The sequence below is a fragment of the Helobdella robusta genome (genome assembly GCF_000326865.2).
Source record: "Helobdella robusta unplaced genomic scaffold HELROscaffold_39, whole genome shotgun sequence".
Taxonomy (NCBI): domain Eukaryota; kingdom Metazoa; phylum Annelida; class Clitellata; order Rhynchobdellida; family Glossiphoniidae; genus Helobdella; species Helobdella robusta.
Window position 1 is genome coordinate 233602 of NW_008704865.1, and position 14043 is coordinate 247644.

The window sequence follows — 14043 nt, forward strand, 5'->3', positions numbered from 1 at the left end:
TAAATATATATATATATATATATATATATATATATATATATATATATATATATATATATATATATTAAGCAGAATCACACACACAGACACACAAACAAATAAACACACACACATTCTTTATTTTTATACTTATATTATAAATTGTATTTATGTATTGGTGAGATGATCCAATAAATCAAATAATTCAATTATTCAATCAATAAATTAATCAATCAACCAACAAATCAACAAACCAATCAATCGATCATCCAATCACATTCATCCATTAGTTCGTTCGTTCTTTCCTTCATACACTCATTCATTCAATCATTCAAATAAATTTTTGACCCATCGTAATAACACTGCTTACTCATTTGAATGCATTTGTATTATATTACGATAAAATGCACTTGAGTTGAGATGAACAACAATTTCAAAAATGCCATGTTATTTTCTAATTATTTCTTTTAATTAGTTTTATAATTATTAAAATTTTTAGTTTTGATCGAATTGTCGACTTCAAATGATTTAATTAATTAATTGGTTGATTATTTGTGTAATTAGTTAATTATCTATTAATTTATTTCAAAATTTTCGTTTTAATTAATGTAAACAATGAACAAGCAAGTGACAGTAAGCATGAGAGAAAGAGTTAAGAATGAATAAATTGAAAAATTAGACCATTACGTTTTCAGATAGCTACTTTTTATTTGTAAAAAAAAAATAAAACACTTCATTTCAATCATTTTCTTTAGATGAAAATTGAAAACGTTCAAAAACACTTGTATCGAGTTTAACTTTTTTAAGTTCCATAAAATGTTTTAAAAAAAAATTCGATCCATAACGTATAGGAAAAAATGCAGTGATGTGGATGTGGAATAAAACGAATGCCAACTTTTTAAAAAATCAATTTATTGCCGGTTTGGTTTGGAAACAAAAAAAAATCCAAATAATTAAGGGAGTCTGCACTTTTTCACTCCATATGCCTTTCCTAAGAAAGCGTGTTACTGTTACTAATACATATTATATGATTTATAAAGATTTACGATGTAGTACTGATGCAATTAAACAATAAGATTGACAAGAGGAAGAGCCGGCCTGGAGTTTGGGGTGTGTTGCAGCTGCAATCAAATATTAGGAATTGAAATTTTCGTCATCATTATTACAAAGTTGTTTTCTAGTCACGTGACAATATCAATACTTTACTTTATTTATTATTTATTTATGGCACATTTATTTTTAAATCTCATTCGTTATCGACAGTTTCGTCATCACGTTCGTCTGCAATGTTATTTAACAACAGTTCGCTAGAGTTTGTTAAAATTTCATCGTACTGTCATCATACTCATGTTACCTTGGTTTTATCTTCGGAATTGAACACCACGTTCATAATTCGTTTGGATTTTATTGGATGGATGTATGCATTGGTTATCTTCCAATCTTTTTTTAAGGTCTATCTTTAAGAAAAATTTGACCACGGAATAAATAAACATGCCTAAAGAGTGGCGGATCCAGACAACTTTGACGGGGAGGGCCAAGATTTTTAACAACAATATTTGATGACTGGAAGGCAGTTTTCAAATTTCTAGAACAATCTCGTTGACGACGACTTAGAGGGGGGAAATTTCTAACAAAAATTGATGACCGGGGCGAATGTTCTGCTAAAAAATCCGCCATTGTGCTTAAAACAAATTGGTCAAATGTAATAAAGTAGGTACCAATAAATAATGAACAACAATATTTAATCAGGGTGGGATTTGAGGTCAGGCAGGCGGTCCTACTGCCCCATGCACCACCACAAAAAAGAGCCCCTTTCAGAAAGGAAAAGTAACTTTAACATATTTTATCATAATTTTGCATCAAAATTTTGTGTTTAGATTAAAAAATTGTTACAAATTTGGCAATAAAGTGAAATTAAAAGGTCAGTTCGCCAGTGTTTTTTACAAAAAAATGTGCACTGCAATGAAATAAATTGGAAGTTTATATTAAATATTTTCAATTCTCCACACAAACAAACTAGAAGACTTTTCAAAAAAATTACAAGTTTCCATTAAATAAATATGAACTTCCACGTCTCCGTTTCTTCAGGCTGTCGCACCATTAAATCCGACCCTGGCGCTATTAATTTATGACAATATGTTGATTTTGACATTCCGTAACGTGCGTTAATTTTCAGCATTTATAGGGAAAGAAACTGCTATCCATGCTGCTTCAACCTTATTCCACGTTCCTCTATTCATTTTTTTGTTCGCCAGGCTCAGACTTTTTATCTGTCTTTATATGGCATACCGCGACACTCCTCTACCATTCATGTTGCCCTCCTTTGAATATTTTCGAGCATATGTTCGTCTTTTTGTAAATCTGGATTCCAAAGCTGAACACAGTACTCGAACCAATGCTTTATATAGGTTTAATATGACGATCATATCTCTGCTTTTTGCTGTTCTTTTTATCATACCCAGAGCCCTGTTTGCACTTTTAGCTGCCTCGATGCATTGCCGCGCTGTCTTACCATTCCAGTGAATTATCACCCCTAGATCCTTTTCCTCCTCTAAATTTTTTAGTGGTGTGTCTTCGAGTTTGAATACGTTTGCCTTGTTGTTCGCTCCCATATGTATGACTGCACATTTGTTGGTGTTGAATACTAAACTAAATTGATTGCAATCTGGGTTTGTATTTTCATAATTTACATATTTTCATAATTTATGAATTTCTATTAATTAATTCATTCATTATTATTACTAATACTACAACTACTATTACTTCTATATTTATTTTTATTGTTATTTTTATGATTTTCATTAGAAATATTTTTACTTGCAGTTACATATAAGTAATTAACGAGCATAGAAACATGAGATGAGATTTATGGTTTAATTCATGAGTGTTTCACTTAACGTTTTTTTTTGCCCATAAATGGACACACACACAAAACACACACGCACAACACACACACACATATATATATATTTATGTGTGTGTGTGTGTGTGTGGTGTGTGTGTACGTAACAGAGAATAACTTTTTATTTAAAATTTTTGCTTGAAGACCGCCTCTAGATAAAAGTAGAAGTATAAGCCTCGGGAGCCGCGCAAGCAAGTAGGCAAGCGATGTATGTATGTATGTATTTATGTATGTATGTATGTATGTATGTATGTATGTGTGTGTGTGTGTGTGTGTGTGTGTACGTACATATGTCTGCTAGCAAACAAGATATGTTATAAACTCAAGTGGGTACTCTTCTTTTACTGGATACCCGCCTGAGTTTTATGGTTTGCGCTTCTTATAATGTGTCGCTGCGTAGTGATGATGATGATGATGATCATGGTAGTGATGATAATGAGGAGGAGAAGGAAGAGAAAGATGATGATGACGATGAGATTAATGACGATGACAATGACCAAGTTGGTAGGCGAATAACGATGTTTAAGGTATTAAATCTTTTAACAAGTTCTCGTTTGAACGACGAATAATTATTATGTGTCGATAATTATTTCAATTTTTTAGGTTAACTTTAAAAAATTTTTAATTCTTTCTATAAAATATTTTTACAAGCTGTTGAGCGGAAAATGTTTGCATGGCTGGAAAATGTTTAAGAAACTTGTCTCTATGCAAACAAATTTAAGAAATGATTGCATGTGTCTTATTCTTTTTCATGTTTTTGTTCCCATGCAAAACCTGGACACTAAAACAAAAATTGAAACAGCTTGAGTTGTTAATCGAGTCATCAACTAATCAATTAACTAATTAATTCATTTATTTGTTTTTAAGTTATTTTATTTTCCATGCTTAAACATTCTTACTCTGATATTTATTTTCCGTTACAATCCCATGATCATTTTATAGTACTGACCTGCTGTTGTAACAGACTCTGGGTCTGTCAGATGGTGATCTATAAAGAATAATAAATAAAGAGAATGAAGTGTCACAGAGAGGAAGAAGCTAGGTGGAAAAATGTGCGTACAAAATGTCAAGTTTGGACTTTTTAAATATTTGCAAATTGGCGGATTATGTGGAACTGTGAAAAGTTAACTGGAAAGTAGAGTTGGAAAATTGATGAGATCATACCGGAGTGGATGAGTGACATTTTGGAACAAGCTGTTGCAATGAAACGTTGAATCCAGTAAAAATGAACAATGGTAAGAAGGGGTTTTAAAGACCGCAAGAAAGATGAACTCCATCCTCTCTTTCCTTTTCTTAAAGGATTAAAGAAGATTCCTCAAAGAAGTTTCCAGAATGATTGAAAATGAAAATGTTCATAAATAATAAATGCTCCAACACAAAACTATGAGTATTCTGTATAAAGCTATCTAAAAGTGTTAGTCATTTTCTAGTTGCAAACACCGAAACAGGCATATTTGAACTTACAAGCACGCAGTTGAAGACACGCGTATACATACAAACACATAAAATCAGACATACATAACACAAGACACAAGTTTATACAAAACTACACACACATATAAACACAAGTTTATACAGAACTATTCAAACACACACACACATATACACGCACATACACACACACACAAGTGAACCCGCACACGTTTAGTCGTTTAACTTTGAAACGTGTTGCCACTTAGCACGCTTCGCAACACATACAGACGCGCACACACAAAACACATGCAGATAATAACGCGCACATAAAAATACACAAACAAACACGCACATACAAACACACACACACAAACATATACACAAAAACAAAATAAAACACACATAACATACAGGTCAAACTTCACACATATAGCACAGGTGGAAATATAAACACACACACGAACACACACAAACACACACACACACAACAAACACACACATATAAGCTATATAAAAGTATCTAGGTAGTTAATTAAAATTCAATTAATGAATGAATTGGATTTATTAAATTCAGTCTAAGGCAAGCATACATATGCACGCGCATTTCCACATATATACACGCACGTTTGTGTGCGTGTATGTGGGCGTGTGTGTTTGTGTGTGTGTGCGTGGCATATTCACAAATCGGTTGAGGCTTTGTCGGTAAGAAATAAGAAGATCGTTCTGTATGCGAATGTGTACCTACATTTGTAAAAATGTGTGTGTGTGTGTGTGTGTGTGCGTGCGCGTGTGATTATGTGTCAGTGTGTGTGCTTTTGTATGAAAATAAGTCAAATTCTGCTCGCGTGTGTTTGATTTGGACCAGTTGTAACATTCATGCATTCCATTGATCTAATAATGTACCGACATAACAACCAAACCTCACTGGCGTGGATGATATCATCGTCATCATCTGATGTATCTGATATCATTGTCATCATCTGATGTATCTGATATCATTGTCATCATCTAATGATATCTCTGATATCATTGTCATCATCGTGATCATCTGATGATATCTCTGATATTGTTGTCATCGTCATCATCGTGATTGCTGAATTGTATCATCATCACATTGGTTTTATCATCAACATTTCTGTAACTTTGTCACTTCTTCCATTAAAGTTATCATAACATTGCCTGTATGTATGATCATCATCGTCATCGTCAAAGAAGCCAACATCAACATCACTTCATCACATCAACCAGGCCCCACTCACAATATTAATTATTCTTATTCAACTTCTTCATCATCATCATTATTATTATAATCATCATTATTATCATTATTACCATTATCGTAATAACATATCGAGAAGGAGTCAGCACTTGGAACAGCAAAAGACGAAACAAAAGAGACAGCATATTGCGCAACTGACAAATAACAAATTCATTGCTTGATTAATTATTTTATTGATTAATTAACTTATTATTCAACTACAAACACACAAACACACACACACGCACAAGCACACGCATATATATATATAAGGGGTGGTGTTAGACTCTTACGCAATAAGATATATGGGCAACAAGGGATAGATAGGTAGATAGGCGAGAATTATATATATATATATATATATATATATATATAATATGTATATATATATATATATATGTGTGTGTGTGTGTGTGTGTGTGTGCGTGTGTGGACGTGTGTGACTAACCACACGTACAAATTGGACTGAATAATTGATACAACGTACGTAGGCAGAACTTACGTAAGGCGGTTTTCAAATTATAATTAAATAAATGGATGGATGGATGGATGGATGGACGGACGGACGGAGGGATGGATAAATGGTTGGATGGAAGGATAATTTGATGAATAAATCAACTGATAAATAAGCATGAACCAAATAACAAACATAAATGAATATTCAAATGAATTAATGAGCAAACGAACGAATGAGCAAACGAATGAACGATCGAATGAATGAATGAACGAACGAACGAACGAATGAATGAATAATTGATTGAATAAATGAATGAATAAATGAATGAATGTTCGAATGAATGAACAGTTGAGGCATGAAACAAACTAAAACGCGGAAACATTTAAAGAATTTAAAGAATTTTTATTAATTATATACTCTTAAATGTATTAATAAGTTTTTATTATATTAAATAATAAACGTATAATCAGTTTATTTTTACCATTTAACTAAATAATTAATGAAAAATTAGATTGTTTTTAATATTTTCAATAAAATAAAATATAATAAACAGTTAAATATTTATGAATAAATAGTAAACCAGGTTTGAATGTTATTGATAACATTTAACAGTTTCAAATGTTACCTTTCGAGTTAAGTTTGTTTTTAAGTTTATAATTTGTTCATTCAATCATGAAATTATTCAATTAATCAATCAATCAATTAATCAATCAATCAATCAATCAATCAATCAATCAATCAATCAATCAATCAATCAATCAATCAATCAATCAATCAATCAATCAATCAATCAATCAATCAATCAATCATTCATTCATTCATTCATTCATTCATTCATTCATTCATTCGTTCATTCATTCATTCATTCATTTATGGTTGCAATCATTCGTTCTAGGCACAAGACCTATACGTTTTAGTAATCATATTAATAACAATAATAAAATAATAATAATTTTAAATAATATTAAATATTATTATTATATTTTAACGAAAATTATTAAAAACCGATAATAAAATTATTTGCAGCTAGGGTAACAATACATGCTGACGCTTCTACATGGATATTAAAGGCGCCATTAATCAAAAATAATTAATAATAAATGTTGTTGTTGTTATTATTATTTTCATTTATTATTAGCAGTTGTTGTAATGGTAGTGGTAGTAGTAGCAGGAGTAGTAGTAGTGGCAACATCCACAACAACAGCAGTAGTAGCGTATGTAGTAGTAGCAGCAGCAGTAGTAATAGTTATTTAAAATGAAGCATGCATACTGAAGAGAATTATTAAATAATAATATTTTATTTTTTCAATTTAATTCTCTCGTATCATAGAGTGGAGTTGTTGTTGTTTGTTTGTGCTGTTGTTCATACTGTTAGTTTCAAAGTTGTTAATGATGATGTTGTTGTTGATGATGTTGTCGTTGCTGTTGTAATAAACGTCATTACTGTTGTGTTGAATGTTGTTGTCACGTGGTATTGTGTTGTTGTGGCTGTCGTTTTCGCGGTTACATTGAAAGTATTTGTTGTCGCATGCGTTGTAGCTTACGTAACCGGCGTGGTCTACATAATTGACGTTGTTGTTGTCGTTGTTGTTGTTGTTGTTAATGCTGCTAATGTTGTTGTTGCCGTTTTTGTTGCTGTTGCTGTTGTAATTGATGTTTTTGTTGTTGTTGAAATGGGCTTTGTTGATTACACCGCCGTTTGGGTTTATGTTGTGATGAATACTGTTGTTGATGTTGTTGTTGTTGTTGTTGTTGATGCTGTTGATGTTATTGTTGTTATTGATGATGTTGTTGTTGTTATTATTATTATAATAGATAGAATTTGTTAAGGTGTCGACATGAGCAACCGAAGTATCGTTGTTGTTGTTGTTGTTGTTGTTACACAAATACTCAAATAAAAAATTGTTGTTGTTGTTGTTGTTGTTGTTTATAATGTTGATGTTGGTCGTTACGTTGTTGTTGTAATTGTTGTTCCCATCTACGCTGAATCTTAACTCATTATCATAAGTTTGGATCTCATTTTGAAATCCGACCAATCCAGTGCCCTTCTCGTAGCATCTCTTTCCGTGATTGGCTGAAATTTCAATTTCGTGAGAGCTAATAACAGCATCGCATTCTTGTGACGTCATGATGATGTCGACGTTTTGTTCGCGTTTTCTTTTTGATTTGCGGTCTTTGGCTCGTCGATTTTGAAACCATATTTTGACCTTTTCATTTTATATTTAATTTATCACATTTTGAATTAGTTTTGGGTATTAGTTATACTTAGGTGGTTATAAAACAAAAAGATTATTTGATTATGGAAAAAAATTAAGTTGATGAACGTGATTTGTAAAGTTTGTCCCTTAAAGTGAATAATGTCAGCCGCCTTTGCTATGAAATAAACTTATTGTAAAAAAAGGTGTTTGTACGATGTATTTGCAATAAAGGCAAGAATGATATTTTAAAAAATTAACAAGACTGAATATTTTATGTTAATGATGTTGGTTTATTGTTAGTGTTGGTTGGTACAATGAAGAGAGAGAGAGAGAGAGAGGAATGGTGTTTTCTCACCAACTAATTTTATAAGTTTTGTCTCAGTGTGTAAGTCTCATAGACCAACCTGCCGGTCGGAGAGTCCGATGAATGCTGCCAGTTCAGACTTCCTCTGAATTGTGACGTACTGATTGTAAAGGAACTCCTTCTCGAGTTCAACCTTTTGCAATTCACTGTATACTATTCTGTACTTGTCTTTCGTGCGAGTTTTGCCTGTGTGGGTGCGTGTTTGTCTGTGTGTTTGTCTGTGTGTATGTCAGTGTTTATGTCTGTGGATTTATGTCATGGTGTGTATACCTGTGTATGTGTCTATGTTTTTTTAAACATTAAAACTGTAATCAACTTGAAGAAAACCAACAAATTCTAGTGACGAATGAATGAATGTTTGAATTAATATATTGAGAACACAATACAGTTTATTCAACTTTTGAAATCTGAACATGAGAGGTCGAACTTACAACTTAATAAAAATAACTATCAATAAAAGAATGAATGCGAAATTGAAAAATATCTTCCATTTGTGGGCTCATTTATCTGCTTTTTCATTCTTTCAATCATTCATTCCTTCACCAGCAAGCAAACGTTTGATGTAATGATGACAAAATGATGAGCGAATTATTAGAGACCACCATTCAATGGCTCCTTTAATCAGGAACATCTACTTCTATTACACATGCGTGCGATCAACACGCCTTCAACCATTATATCTTCATAATTTATGCGTGTACACACACACACACACACACACATACACGTACATACACACGTACATAAAAACGTACACACACACGTACATACACACTCGTACTCAGACATACACACATTTACAAACACACAAACTTTTAATGTACCAAATCATCGTCATATCAATATTTTTATAAATTGATCTTAAACAACATCGCCAAAATCATCAAATTTAATATTTAATCGCCGCCATTATTGTCGTCATCATAAAAGCTATATTTAAAGTTCTTATCAGCGTTTTCCTCATCGGCATCATCATCTTTATTATCATATTTGCCATCATCATCACAGTTGTCATGAAAAAATCATTATTTTGTCGGAACCATCATATCATTATCATCATAATTGCCAGGCACGTGGTAACGCCTTCTTTGATCTTAACCACGCCCATAAATGGACCATCACAAGCCGAGCTCATTATAATATGCTAATTGAATGGCCTGCTGATTGCATAATTGGTTTTTTTTCTGTCAAACATAATAGGCGATGACGTTGATGTTGATGAAGTGTTTTTCCATAACATGGCAATGGATGACGATATGAAACAATCACTCATTTATCTCAATCTTTCATTTGTCAAACATTATGTAATCAACTAATCGGTCAATCAATCAATCAATTAATCAATCAGTTAATCAATCAATCAATCAATCAACCAATTAATCAATCAATCCTTAACTAAAAACCAGTATACCAGTTGATGGTATTGTAGAATACGTTTGTTTCTTCATCCAATCCCAGGGAGGATTGTTGTTGTTGTTATTGTTGTTGTTGTTGCTGCAGCTGCCGTTGCTGCTATTACTACACATTGTGTCATTGCTGTCATCAAAAGTGTCGTCGTCGTTGTTGTTGCAGTTGTTGTTGTTGATGTTACAAGTGTTCTTGATGCTGTTGTTGTTGCTGTCGTTGCAGTTGTTACTACAAATTGTGTCGTTGTTGTTGTCGAAACTACTGTCATTGATATTTTTGCTGTTTTTGATTTCATTGTTGCCAGTGTTATTGTTGTTGTTGTTGTTGTTGGTACAGTTGATGATTTTGGGGGTGTTGCCGTTGTCGAAGCGGGCAAGGCTGTTCATGAAACTGTTGTTATTGTTGAGGCTACTGTGGTTGCTGGTCATGCTACACAATGGGTTGTTATTGTTGTTGTTTTCAAAAGTGTCGTCGTTGTTGTCGATGCAAATGTTGTTGTGATTGATGTTATTGACGTTGTTTGTACAGTCAGTGTTGTTGCTTGCACAGACGTTCTTGTTGTTTTCCTTTTTGTTGTTGCAGTCTTTGTTGTTATTGATGTTGAAGTTGTTGTTGTTATTAACGTTGAAGTTGTTGTTGTTGTTGTTAACACAGTTGTTGGCAAAAGTGTTGCAGCTGTCGATGTTGTCAAAGTTACTCACGAGATTGTTGTTGACGATGTTGTTGTTGTTGTTATTGTTGATGTTGTTGTTTGGTTCGTTGGAGTTGGCATTAAAAAATTGTGCATTGAAATACGGGTTGTGGTGGTAGTAGTAGCGATAGTAATGGGAAGGATGGTAGTAGTTGTAGTGGGTATGGTGCTCAACGAGTTGTATGAAATTGTTGTTCTGTTGGGCAGTTGTTGAAAAAGAAGGCTGTTGATGTTGTTGTCGGTGTTGTTGGTGATGTTGCTGCTGGTAATATTGTAGTTGTGTTGGATACAATTGTAGCACTTGCTCATACTGATCCTCAATCGCATGCTGGGTTCGATGGTTGTGGTGGTGGTGATAATGATGAGGATTTTGTTTGGGTTTTTGTTCGAGCAACTTGTTTTTGATTTTGCTGCTGCTGCTGCTAGAAAATGTAGGAGCTTGGAAGCAAGAATAGTCAAACGCGGAGTTTTGTTGCTGGTGTTGATTGTTAAATAATAGGAGTTGTTGTTGTTGTTGTTGAGGATGTTGCTGTTGCAGCTGTTGCTGTTGTTGTTGATGTTTCAACTGACACGAATGAAATTGAACGTTTTGTAGTTGTTGTTGTTGTTTTTGTGGATCGTGTTGTTGGTGTTGTTGATTTATTAGTTGTATCAATTGTTGTTGTTGTTGTTGTCCATTTTCAACAATCTTCAAAAATTCACTATCATTTCCCATATCAGAAGCATATTACAAGAATGATACTTTTTAGCGTCCACGCTGTGAAATTGTCAACAAACTATTTATTACCCACCATCATCATTGCCTTTTTATCTATTATCTTCCACATGCATCTTTATCTATCTGTCTGTCTGTCTGTCTGTCTGTCTGTCTGTCTGTCTGTCTGTCTGTCTGTCTATCAATTTTGTATCATTTCTAATATATCATTTTTTTAATAATTAAGCTTTAAAATATCAAATGGTTTATTCAGGTGTTAGTGTATTGAGTTTTTATTCATAATGTTAATCCTTTAGTTTCTGTTTGTAAGCATTTAGTCAACTATCTAAAATTAACCATTTAAAATAAAAATGGTCATAACAAATTGATGACTTTAATTGAAGTTGTCATCAATTGATTAATTTTGTTAAACGATTGAATAATGTAAATAAAAAGTTCATCAGACAAACTTAAAATCGTATCTAAACAGAGTAAAAATGTTCAACAGGGAACTAAAATATTTCTTCAAACGATCAGCGATCTAATTTGCCAACCAACTAATCAATTAATCGACCAACCAATCAATCAATCGATCGGGCGGTCAATTAACCAATTAATCAATCAAATTTATGAGTTAACAGTTGTTAATTAATTGATTGATTGATTCAAAACTGGTCAGCCAAGCAGCCAATCATTTAACTAATCAATCAATCAATCAATCAATCAATCAATCAATCAATCAATCAATCAATCAATCAATCAATCAATCAATCAATCAATCAATCAATCAATCAATCAATCAATCAATCAATCAATCAATCAATCAATCAATCAATCAATCAATCAATCAATCAATCAATCAATCAATCAATCAATCAATCAATCAATCAATCAATCAGTCAATCTATCAATCAATCAATCAATCAATCAAATCAGTCAGTCAGTCAGTCAGTCAATCAATCAATCAAACAATCAATCAATCAATCAATCAATCAATCAATCAATCAATCGATCGATCGATCAATCAATCAATCAATCGATCGATCGATCGATCGATCAATCAATCAATCAATAATTCAATCAATCAATTAATAACTATTAAAAAATTAATTGAAAAATTTTACCTTTAACAAAATTTGTTAAGAAAGTGTAAATAAATAGAAAAAATATATTAACTCCTCTGAGCAGAGAATAAATGATGATGAAAACTAGTTGAATAAATTATGTTAATAATTAATAAACAATTTTTTAAAGTTAACTCCGCGAGATTTATTAATTTACTTGTTGAGGCTGCTCAATGTTATCTGCATTCATTTTCATTAAATGGTTGATTGATGGGTCATATTATGATGACCACGCCTTATTTGCTCAAACTGGCCAATAGTAGATGTCACAGGTTGAATGTCGAATTCTGATTGGCTACTATGAATTCTAGAGATGCGTTGTTGTTGTTGTTGTTTAGACTGATAAGAGTGTTCCGTAATATTATGTCGTTGTTGATGTCGTTAATGTCGTTATTGTTATTGATGTTGTTGTTAAACATGTTATTGATGTCACCAGCTAAATTGCTGTTGTTGTTGCCTCTGAGTTGTTGTCAATGATGAAGATGACTTTTGATGATGATGTCTCCAAAATGATGATTTTTTTGCAAGATGATGGTGTGATGATAAATACGATTAGGTTTTTGTCCGTCTTTAAATTACGTCTTATCAGCACAATTAGCCAGAGATAGAGAGGCGCTTATAACACGCTACTAATGCACGTACGTAAAAATGTATAGACACACATAAACACGCGCACACTGACTCACACGCACACACAATCATACGCACACAAATAAAACTATTTATCAAAACGTAAGAAGTCCTGGCGAGCTTGCAAATCAACCTACTTACACATACAAACAAACAGACACAAGCTAACAGGCAAAGATAGTTAGAAAAACAGAGACAAACTGTGGCATTTACAGTTAGTAGAAATAATTTTTCGCATGAAAAAATGTTTGGCGCCATCTCGTCTCAAAACGATGTCCGAAGCGTCGTCTGCTGTTTATCCTTATCAACACTCGTAGTTTACCGTTCTCTGTTTGTGTGTCTATGTGTGTCTGTGTGTGTTTGTGCCTGTGTGTGTTTGTCTGTTTTTTTGGTTATGTTGGTGTATTTTTGTTTGTTTTTATGTACGTGTGATTGTTTATGTATATTTTGTGTATGCACGTATGGGATTGTTTGTTTGTCTAAAAGTTGGATTGTATGTTTTTATGTGTGTTTTTTGTCTGAGTTTTGCATGCAGTAGTTATTTTTGTTTCGTTTATCTGTACATGTGTTTGTGTGTTTGTTTGGATGTATAAGTTTGTATGTGGATGTTTTGTATAATTGTTGGAGTGCTGGTTGTCATCAATAATACACAATAATTTTTATTTTAATTAACATTATTTGAAAACATTTTTCATTTCTCAATCTGGTCTATCTCACCTCCATAATCACAATCTCTTGACGTCATCCAATCTTCAAAATCATCATCTACATTATCATCCTCTTAATCACCACACTAACAATCATCATCATTGCTATCCTCCTCCTCGTCATCATTATCATCGTTATCAATAATCGATCATCATCATAACCGCCATCGTCATCGTAATTTTCATCGAGGTGAGCTTTTGAAGCCAGAAAGTCTGAAA

The 14043-nt window shown here is 32.7% G+C and overlaps 1 protein-coding gene across 1 annotated transcript; it reads right to left on the reverse strand.

Moving 5' to 3' along the window:
• Positions 1 to 8189: 8189 nt before the first annotated feature.
• On the reverse strand, positions 8190 to 8743 carry HELRODRAFT_128744 (hypothetical protein; the record flags this gene model as incomplete). The annotated part of the gene is made up of 2 exons (XM_009024041.1): positions 8190 to 8216; positions 8612 to 8743. Coding segments are annotated over 2 exons (159 nt in total), but the record flags the coding sequence as incomplete, so codon positions are not given.
• Positions 8744 to 14043: the final 5300 nt, after the last annotated feature.